This window comes from Chanodichthys erythropterus, chromosome 14 (assembly GCF_024489055.1).
Source record: "Chanodichthys erythropterus isolate Z2021 chromosome 14, ASM2448905v1, whole genome shotgun sequence".
Classification (NCBI taxonomy): domain Eukaryota; kingdom Metazoa; phylum Chordata; class Actinopteri; order Cypriniformes; family Xenocyprididae; genus Chanodichthys; species Chanodichthys erythropterus.
This window is the reverse complement of record NC_090234.1, coordinates 36322376-36333476: the sequence shown is the minus strand read 5'-3', so window position 1 is coordinate 36333476 and position 11101 is coordinate 36322376. Positions and strand designations below refer to the sequence as shown.

Below are 11101 nucleotides of genomic sequence, written 5' to 3'. Positions count from 1 at the left end.
ACCCTCAAATCAATAACTCTGTTGTCCAGTCTGGTGTCCTGATTGACAGTGGCTCTTCCTTCCTGAAAGAAAAATAGAAAAGGTCACTATTACTCAAAAAGAATTTCTTCGACCCTGTTGACAGTTCAAGAATAAATCTGATTGGTCCAAAACCGATATGATTCTTCCATTAGGGCTCAACAACAAGGATTTTTTTCTGCCAGACTAATTTGCACTTGCCGTGCCAACATTTGTGATAAAAACATTTGTGATTTTTTTTATTTAATTTTGCTTGAAACAGCCTATTTATATTTTTCATTGAACCTTATTTTTTATATACTTTTATATTTAAATTTACAAAAAGTTTGCAACAAGCTGAAAATTATGCAAGTATAATGCATAGTGCCATTTTTTATAAAGAAACTAAAACTTTTTTTTTAAGTTTATATTCTTCAAAGAATCCTGAAAAGAATTATGGTTTCCTCAAAAATATTAAGCTACTCAACTGTTTTCAATATTGATAATAGTAAGAAATGTTTCTTGAGCAGCAAATTAGCATATTAGAATGATTTCTGAAGGATCATGTGACACTGAAGACTGGAGTAATGATGCTGAAAACTCAGCTTTGACATCACAAGAATCAAATTTTTTTAAATATATAAAGATAGAAAGCAGTCATTCTAAATTGTAATAATGGTTTAATATGTTACGGTTTTTACTGTACTTTTTTTTTGGGGGGGGGGGTCAAATAAATGCAGTCTTGATGAGCATAATAGACTCAAACCAACCCAGTAGTGTATATACCCAGTTGTAATAATATATATATATATATGAGAAATAAGGTTCAAATAGTTTCTCTTGCAGAGGCTCCCCCATGGCTCCAAAGTAATCTTTCCTTCTTAAAGCCTGTAGGAGCTGAAAACTGATCAAGACTACTCATTCTCAGACCGGCCCGATAAGACACAGACGTAATGAGGCGGCAGATGCTCTGTCTGACTGACGTTGTGGAATCCCTGCAGAGAACACCTGGACAGCAACTGCAGCTGGTTTTGTCTTACTACATAAACACCATCAACTGTCTGACGTCAAGAAAGAGGGGCAGAGATAGAAGATAAGTTCAGAATAGCTGTTTCTGTAGTGTGTAGTATGCATACTGTCCACAGTATGCAAATTAATATTTCTGAATGCATGGTATGCCTGAATGACCTACTGCATTTGCTATGTTAAGAACACAACAGCTTAAACCCAAGTTTTTAGGCATACACGAGGGTCCTCATACAGTGCGTATGCACATCAGCCGATTTGAATTGAATTTGCACAGTTGTTTCACAGATGGCATTGGCCCGGGCTGTTGTTTCACAGTAGAAAATGAAACTAAAGAGATGGAACAACAACAAAATACCAGAGAACAGACACCTGCATTGACAAGCACTTGTGTGAAGCGGTTATGAGACAGCCACAACTTTAGTTTAAAAGAATATGAAGACATTTCATTGCTCATAACTTCTGGAGAAAAAATAGCGCAGACACTGGACAAAGATGAAACTTTCTAGAGCACTTCTGTGTCAACCGCCTCTGTTCATATATGCCAGGGATGGACAACTCCGGTCCTGGAGGGCCAGTGTCCTGCGGAATGTATCTCCATCCCTGATAAAAACTCACTTGCCTATAACTTTCTACTAATCCTAAAGACCTTGATTAGCTGGTTCAGGTGTGTTTGATTAGGGTTGGAGCTAAACTCTGCTGGACACTGGCCCTCCAGGACCGGAGTTGTCCATCCCTGATGTATGCTATCAAATGGAGTATACTTTGAAAGGCTACGCATTTGACAATACACAACAAGTATACTTTGGGCTTTCCACTGCAAGGAATGCAATATACCACAATGCAATGCTTGCATTTCATTCATAAACAAAATCCTCTTTTATCTCAACATGTCTAACTGAACTTGGACTCTTGATTATTGTAACACTGAACTGAGAAAACTGTTTAACATTTTAAGCTTTCATTTGGGTTTTGTTCTTGACTCATCACCACACATTTCAACTTTCTCACCCCTCCGTTTCTCACCTCATCTCCTTCTCCCTCAGGCCTGACAGCATCCTCCAGCTGAAGGGGAAGTCTGGCCTCAGACTGGCTGATGACAAAGATCTAGTACAAAGACATAGAAAAAGAGTGTAAGTTATAATTACAGCTGTAATACAAGACTCCTATATAAAAGAAGTTATCTAGCAGAATGTCCAAGCTGCGCTTTTCCATAAAATTAATGTGATTAGTGACCTCAACTGGTCCCCATCCACTTTCACTGCATAAACTACAGCAGCTTGTAGACATTGTGCTAAACAGCTCCTTTTATGTTCCACAGAAGAAATAAAGTCATACAGGTTTGAAACATGAGGATTAGTAAATTATGACAACACATTTTTTTCCAGGTCTCATTGTGGTGAAAGATATAAAGATCCTATATTCCATGATGAGCATCATTTCCATTTAGACTCTCAATATTTACAAAGAAAAATCAGATGTGTTCTCGTAATCGAGTAATAGAGATGAATCTTTGATCTGTACCCTCTCAACATGGAGCTCTACATCCTGTTGAGAACAGCTCTCGATCTTCTGCTCCACTTTCTTCACCACAGCCTCCACATCAATGATGCTCTCCTTCGTGAGGCTGTGAATGGAAAATACAAGAGGATGAAGGGAAAAAAATGCATTTGAACAGCTGACATGACATGAGACAAACAGGCTTCCGTGTTCACATCCGAACGCTGACTCATTATTGGCCGAAGCATACACATGAGCACCACGACGCATGCATGTGATGCTGACAGCCAATAATGAGTCAGCGTTTGGACAACAGTTCAAATTGTTGAATAATGTCATTATTTTTGTTCTGTTTTTGCGCACAGAAATTCTTGTCACTTCGTAACATTACGGTTGAACCACTGTAGTCACGTTGATTATTTTAACCATGTTTTTACTACTGTTCTGGACCTCAAAAGGTACAATGACGTTGATGCCTATGCATGGTTCAGACAGCCTCGGATTTCATCAAAAATATCTTAATTTGTGTTACAAAGATGAACGAAGGTCTTACACGAGTGGAACGACATGAGTGTGAGTAATTAAGGGTCATGAAACCCCCCTGTTTTACCCTGGTCGTTCACACCTCAAAGCTCAGAAAAGTCTATTAAAATGGGCGTGTAAAGCTCTGGATAAGTGGGAGTGTAGAGGGGGAGAAGAGGGGAGAGAACAACCAATGACGCACAGACATAGAACACACTCATTATACAGAATAATGAATATTAATATATGAGCACGGAGAAAATGACAACAAACTCCCAATCACAAGGGAGAAATGTGAAAGAATATTTAATAGGGCTAATAATAGGCTATTTTGATTACGTTTACGAGCACTGCACTCAAAATCAGTCTTTTAGAATAATCGTGTCGTCGTGTTCAGATAAGCTACACCACTGTATCATTGTCCAGTTTGCACATATAATTCATTTGAAGAAGACTTGATGAAATATGTGTGCATAACTACACCGTGCTGGTTAATGTTTGGTGCAGGAGAATGTGTGAAATAAAAACTTTAAACACGGATACTTTATTCTGTATGAGCTATGAGCAACGTGGCTAGTGTTGTTAAACTCATCGCGGAGCTCTGCGCTGAAACCGATCATATGCGCGCTCCACGTGTACAATCGTATTTTTCATGTGTTCGTATTCAAACTCCAGTTCTGACCACATCGTGAGCAAAATACAAACAACACACGTGCTGCAGTGCTGAGGGAAACAGCCTACGGCTCGCATGTTTGAACGCTGCTAGAGCAGGCAAAGGTGATGAACAGCACTTTTGTGACATTTGAATTCTCTGCTGTAATGCGATCTTATGCAAACATGTTTTTTTCATTTGTGCTGGAAGATTGCAGCAAAACAATCCACATGCACACAAACCTCTGCTCTGGTCGCGTCACAGGAAAACACATTGTGTTGTAGCACTGAGGAAACAAACACCAACGATATGTCTCTGAATGACAAGAGACCGAGGCGAGAGAAGTGATACTTCCTCATGCATAATACCGCAATTATAATCTTATGCATACTACAGCGCAGTGATTGGATTAAATGAGCTTTATGTCATGAATATATGTCGAGAACCGCTCGAAACGGTCTACATCAGCATGTTCGACCATGCCATACTTGGGCCGAAAGTACACGATTTACGTCAGATTTTGTGACGTTGCTCCGACTCAGCTTTTCAAACCGGAAGACAGAAATCGCTCTGAAAAATGAAAAAAGAAAAAAACCATTTTTCACTTATGAATAACATTAATGAGTACCTTTAGTGTTTTCAATGATGTGCAGCCTATACATATCTGTTTACATCTAAAAAAAAAGTGATTTCAGAAATTTCATTTTTGGGTGAACTAACCCTTTAAGACTTGATATTGATCTACAACAAAATCATTTCACTTTAAAACAACACTTTGTTTTTTTTTTCCATCAACGTTCAGAATAGCACAAGTGAAACAAAAACTGTAAACCAACTTCATGGAAACTCATGAGATCATGTTAGGCAACAGTACCTTTGCAACTCTATTTTGTTTCAAACTTTTTCTCTCACGTGGTAAACGCAGTTCTCCTTTCCAAAGTTCAAACAAACATTGATGTTGTGAAGACAAACCACATCACTTTTACTATGGTGAAACCATATGTATTTTAAGTTCTTTGCATCACAAACCGAAAGGCCACAGGTTTCCCACCACGTATACTGCAAAAACATTCACCTAAAAATGAAAATTATATCATTCACATTTCCTCTTCTCATTGCAAATGAAAGTTAAGCATTATTTTTTCAGTGGAACACAATAGTTTTAAAGCTTGACAGACACGGTCACTTTGAACTATCATTTAAGATCTGTCAAAAAAATGAAAAATAATGTCAAACCGTTCTGGAACGACATGAGGGTGAGTAATTGACCACTTTAATTTTGGATGACCTACTCCTTTTAGTGAAACAATATTAGATTGGCAAGCCTAAGCCATGTCGCTTCTCTAAAGGTCAAACGTAAAGACGACAGCCAACTGTCTGCTTGAAAAGCAGACAGCACAAATTGAGATTGCAACCTTCAGCTCTAGTCATTACAAAGGAGTAATGAGAGACCAGAGAGAGTGAGAATGAGATGTGCCAGTCCCTGCCAGATGCTGCTCAGAGAGCGGCCACATCGCTCTGGGATCAGTTCTGCTCACACGGCTCTCTCAAACAATCTCCATACAGACACTCTTCATAAGTCCTGATTAAGTCTGGTTACTGAACACTAAGTCACCCATAATAGGCTCTGCATTAGTGCTCGTGTATTGAAAGGACACTGGGCTGAAGGGAGAGGTGGTTATAAAGAGAGGATTACACAGGGAGCAAGTGTGTTGACCTGCCCTCTGATTGTGCTTATATGCTTTTTCAAACAATATTTGATTTACAACAAAATTTGCTGAAGCAGCTTAGCAAGCACCACTAATAATTATGATAGAGAGCTGATGAGTGAGTGTTTCAGTGATGAAGACTACACATCCACTGACCCACTGAACATCAGCTAGGGGGAGCTGCGCTCCAAAGCACATGGTGCTTGTCTGTGGCGTTTGAGGTGGTAAGAAACTCTAATCAGTCTGGAGCATCCTATGTTCAGGAAGCAATGCTTAATAATCTTACTATACAGAGATATGGCATGAACAGGAGGTGAAGGCATGTAAAGGAGCATGTAAAATTACTGTGGACATCAGCACTGAGTGGCTCTATTGCTCGGTTTGTATCCAAGACCAATTTCAATACATACAAAGGCATAATAAAATCTACCATGGTAAAAAGATGTTAAAATAACCATGCAATGTGCACTGTAATGCATCCAAGTTGATGCTTTTTTTTATTAAACATATTATTTAAAATATAAATATTTACAATAAATAAACAGAATATGTCTGCCAAGTAATATAAAACGTAATTTGGCAGGTTTAAAAATATTTCTTTTGAACATGACCAGTGATATTTAAACTTGCATGATATTTTTCAGCAAAAGCATAAAACAAATATTTCTAACATAATAATCATAATAATAATAATAATAAAAGCTATGAGAAAATGCAAGTTACAGTGATTTTACCATGGTAAGAGATGTGAAAACCCTTAACCATGGTAAAAATCAATGAAACGCATCTTTGTTGCTTTTAGAAAATGACCAAAATGGGAATATGATACACCAACATTAAAAACACCAATATTAAATAAATAAATAATTTAAACGAATACATTCTGTGGGTTGAAGTACATTTACATGACAATGACGTAATAAAAATGGAAACGTATACACATTTTTATACAGAGCACTCGCACCAAATGTGCATGCCTATCCAATTTTTTTTTTTTTTTTTTAAGGAGTTTACTGCACTTTGATATTCTTTTCGTTATGCCCCTATAGTGGAAGTCTCACAGAAAACACTTGGAAAAAAGAAAAAATAAGGTGGATAGACTAAACACGTAATACGCATGTGCATGACATCACCGCTTTCACAGATTTGCGTGTTTGCAGTTTACACAGAGATGACAATGCTATCGTTTTCAAATACTTGCACTTTGAAACCTGTTTGCGATTTCAGGCCACCAAAATGCTGTTGTCGTGTAAATGAATGGCTAAAACTAATAAAAAGTTTTCTGTTTTTAGTTGAAAACAATGACGTGTAAACAGCCCTGACAAGTAACATAAAATATTGTTTAAAAAAAATTGAAAAAAATCTACGATTTCAAACATGACTCACTCAATCAGATTTTAGTCAGAACTATTTATTTTACAATGGGTTTTATTCTTTACCCTGCAACATTCATATTGCATGATTTTTTTTTACTATTTTACTTTCAAAAAGCTGAATAATGAACGTGCTTTAGGAAATGTGAGCTTGATCTCAAACAAAATTCCAGATAAATGGGGAATGTGCATCCTAGTGTAAGCTTATAGCAGCTAATATTGATCTACATTACTTTAAATTATGCCACTTAGTTGTTTTAGATCATTCTGGTAGTCTAAAATAGGTTTATTAATAGGTACATAAATTAATGATGTATCCAATAGAACAATTTGGGTGTGTTAAGCATAATGCAACAATACAGTCAAAAAAAGCATGTTATGTGGCAACTGGATTATTTCTTTAACATCCCCTAACTGAAACTTGCCAACATAACTGTTATGTTACTCCACTAACATTTACGTAATTCAAAGAGAGAGGAAGTTTCTCTACAGAACACAAAACCCGCTCCAGTGACCTGCGAATGTGGGGAAACACTCATCTAACATTTCTGCTGAGGTGAAATCTTTCAGTTAGATAAGAATCAACCAAGTGCACAGATATTAACCAGGAACCTTTGAGTCAAGAACTGTTCAATTTAAATGCAAGCAAAAGGGAAACAAGATCAACAGTGTAAGGAACTTGAAAGGAACTCCCCAGACCACAACACCCTTCCTAATTCATGACTGATAATGTGAATAGAGTTTAGCCTCCATTCAATGCTGCATGAGCAAACTGAGGATATTAACATGCTTAAGCAACAAACCCTCTGACCCTCTTAAAAGACTGGAAGTGGACTTGAAAACAAAGTGTCTTGTCTATCATATACAGTGGGTACGGAAAGTATTCAGTTAAATCTGCAAAAATGTCAACAATTCTGTGTTTTTCTGTCAATATTGGGTGCTATGTGTACATTAATGAGGAAATTATTGAGCAAATGGCTGCAACATAACAAAGAGTGTAAAATTTAAGGGGGTCTGAATACTTTCCGTACCCACTGTAGTCATGAAAGCTTACTATCTGATGAAACATTTTCAAACATTCATATTTCCAGACATTCAGAAGGAATCAGTAATAAATAAGAAACTAAATGGCACCTCAAGAGCCAGATTGTATGAAGCGAAAGGTTTCAGTATTGTATTTGTGACTAAATGTTGGTCCTATTATCCCACAACCCTCTATTTGACCCCAGACCCAGAGTCATTCATTCAGGCCAGACTGTTAAGTAGATGTCTGTCTCTCTGATGTATCTACTGTTTGTTGTTTTAAGGGGAACGACCCATTACGATGTTGAGGGAAAGCTGTTTCCGACTGCAAAAATGGAGCTTTTGTTCTGAAGTGAAACTTTATCGATCTCCACTTAACATGGCAAAATGGAATGAGTCGTCAGGACTTCACTTTTCCCACCATTGTTTGACAGGAAACATAGCCTATACTCACTTAGCTGCAAACTTGACCATCTGCTTGCTCGCATGGTCTCCCACGGCGATCAGGGCCTGCACGGTAGACTGCTGGTGACGCAGAACCAAGAAGCACTGTTTCCCTAGAGGAAAAACAACCTGTCAGTAAACATACCTCGACGTGCCTTAAAACCAGGGTGGTTGTTACTGTCCAGGACAAAGAGCCCACTAATATAACATAACATGCACTACTGTCCAAATTAATACTTTTATTCAGCAAGGACGCATTAAATTGATTGAAAATGACCTTTATAATGTTACAAAAGATTTGTATTACAAATAAATGCTGTTCTTTTGAACTTTCTATTCATCAAAAAAAAAATCATAAAAAAAATGTATCACAGTTTACACAAAAAAATTAAGCAGCTCAACCGTTTTCAACATTAATAATTTTTTTTTAAAAATCTATCTGAGCTCCAAATCAGCATATTAGAATGATTTCTGAAGGATCATGTGACACTGAAGACTGGAGTAATGATTATCACAGGAATAAATTACTTTTTAAAATATATTCAAACAGAAAACTGTAATTTTAAATTGTGATAGTATTTCACAGTATTACTGTTTTAGTTTATTTTAGCAAATAAATGCAGCCTTGGTGAGCATAACAAACTTGACTTTTGAAATATAATTAATGTAAAATAAAATAAAATATAAAATAATATTCAATTATGATATATGATATGATGAGATATATGATACAATATAGTATAGCATATATAATATTATAATAATCACTATAAATGTTTATTTTTTTTTTTATATTTATAGGGGATTGTTCAAAGTATGAGCAATATTAATCAACACTGCCACTAATAATATCATAATAATGTATCATCATAATAATGTGCACACTTTCACAATCCAGTCAGTCCTCAAAGGGATCAACATCACATTATAATATGCATTGCAAATGCCGCTTGTGTCTTCACAGAAACTTGTAGATGGTTTCTGATTACAAAACCAGAACTACAAGAATGAGTGTATCAACGATAAATATTAACCAATTACTTGAGAGAATATTATCATATTTAGACTCGGTCAGACACCTCTAACAAACTATGATTTAGCTCTAAGATTATTGTAGAGCAGTCAGAGGAGTTAAATAAAAGCACCAAATTTACTGGCACCAATCAGCTATCAACAGACTGGACGTCTCTTTAAAAGACACAATGTGCAAACTTCTGACTTGTCACCAAATTGCTAATCAGACACCTTGAGAGTGAACAAACTCCGATTTGTGTAAACCTGACACGGATTAGGTCAAGATCAGAGACCACCCAGACACTTTGAAGTACTCCTCAGTGTTCAGAGCCTGACAGACAGTTAAAAACAGACCCTTCATCCCAGAGCAAATCAGGATGTTGTTGTGCTAAAGGACATCCTTCAGCCCAGAGCACACTGACAGAATGAGGAAAGCTGGAGGTTAAAGGACTCTTGACATGGAAATTGTCCTGGAAGGAAATGTTAGTGATATAGCCGTAATACATGGTTTATTCATTAGCGCACTCTTAAACCAGGTGTGAACGTGTTGGCCCCTCAGACTTGGATGGTGTGGGACAGACAGGGGAAGCCACAAAGTTTCACTTACGCTGAGGATTCAACTGAACAGTTTCTATTGGTGTCATTTACTATCAACAAAACGCAACCACAGGAAGTGTTTGTCAGTTTTGTAGTGAAATGGACACTATTTTCATAAGCCTTCATCGCCATTGCAATTCATCCAAATAAAGATTTGGCACAGATAAGGCACGTGTTGAGGGCACCCATATCCCCCATGGTCCTCATCACCTGTATTAATCATGGGTACGGAAAATTACAGGACTGAAAACATGGAACTTTTTTTTTTTTTGGGTCATAGTAAATCATGATTATTATTTTGCGAATGTGCAAAACATGCTTTGAGGAACATACAGCTGACTGCATACTGTGCATTACATATACACTGTATACTACAAAAACAGTATATGAAGTAGTATGCAACAATAAACGTTTCAAACACATATACATATATTTCACATTTTTAATCCATCTTTTTGTTAAAACATCTCAACTTTTGCTGGTCAGATCAAATAATTAGGAAAACATGTTTAAAAGTGCCACTCTCAAAGTGGAAGGACATTTTGGGTGCACTCCACTGTGGCATGACAAACCAATGTAGTGTGCTCTTGTTGCATACTTCACATTTTATCAATTATAGTAGGTCATGTGTACAGAATATTTGTTAATTGTACACAATGGCTATGTTCAAAATGAAATGTTAGCACACTACATACTGAGCAGCATAAACTGAATACTCTATTCTGTGAGTGGCAACATGTTTTACATTTTTTTTTGCATTGTTAATTCAATTTTGTGTAAAAAAAAATACCTTAAATTCTTGGCAGTCTGCTCAAGTAATAAATCAATACAGAGATCATAATAGTGGCTAATATTACTTCCCGTTCATTTGTCACACTAAGAATGGAAGGTTGAGTGCATTATGAGAATATTTTGGTTAATGCAGGAAAGTGCAGTCATGTTAACAAAATTTTGCGGGCAAAGAAAGTCCATTGTCCATTATCAACAGAGCAGTAACAGATGAAGAACCACTGACTTCCAGGTTTAGCAGCTTTACAGTGGTCGTGTGAACTTGCCTATTCAAATTTAATTTCAAAATTTAATCCAATGCAAAATCTGCATGAAGAAATGATTTCCTGTATCTGAAATTCTGAATCAGGTTGATTCCAGTTCAGATGACTGCATTTCAGACCACAGAATTTTGCTGTGTAGGTAAATGTGACTGTTCCCCAAAGTCATCCGGGTATTATATGACTTTTGAACTT

The 11101-nt window shown here is 36.8% G+C and overlaps 1 protein-coding gene across 1 annotated transcript in view; it reads right to left on the bottom strand.

The window, feature by feature from the left end:
- Positions 1 to 11101, bottom strand: part of dars1 (aspartyl-tRNA synthetase 1) — a 37320-nt gene that overhangs the window by 17473 nt on the left and 8746 nt on the right. Inside the window, exons 6-9 of the mRNA XM_067409427.1 lie at positions 8257 to 8359; positions 2548 to 2650; positions 2050 to 2130; positions 3 to 62 (exon numbers count right to left, since the gene is read on the bottom strand). Coding sequence (XP_067265528.1) covers positions 3 to 62; positions 2050 to 2130; positions 2548 to 2650; positions 8257 to 8359 — 347 coding nt within the window. The remainder of the gene's footprint in view (positions 1 to 2; positions 63 to 2049; positions 2131 to 2547; positions 2651 to 8256; positions 8360 to 11101) is intronic.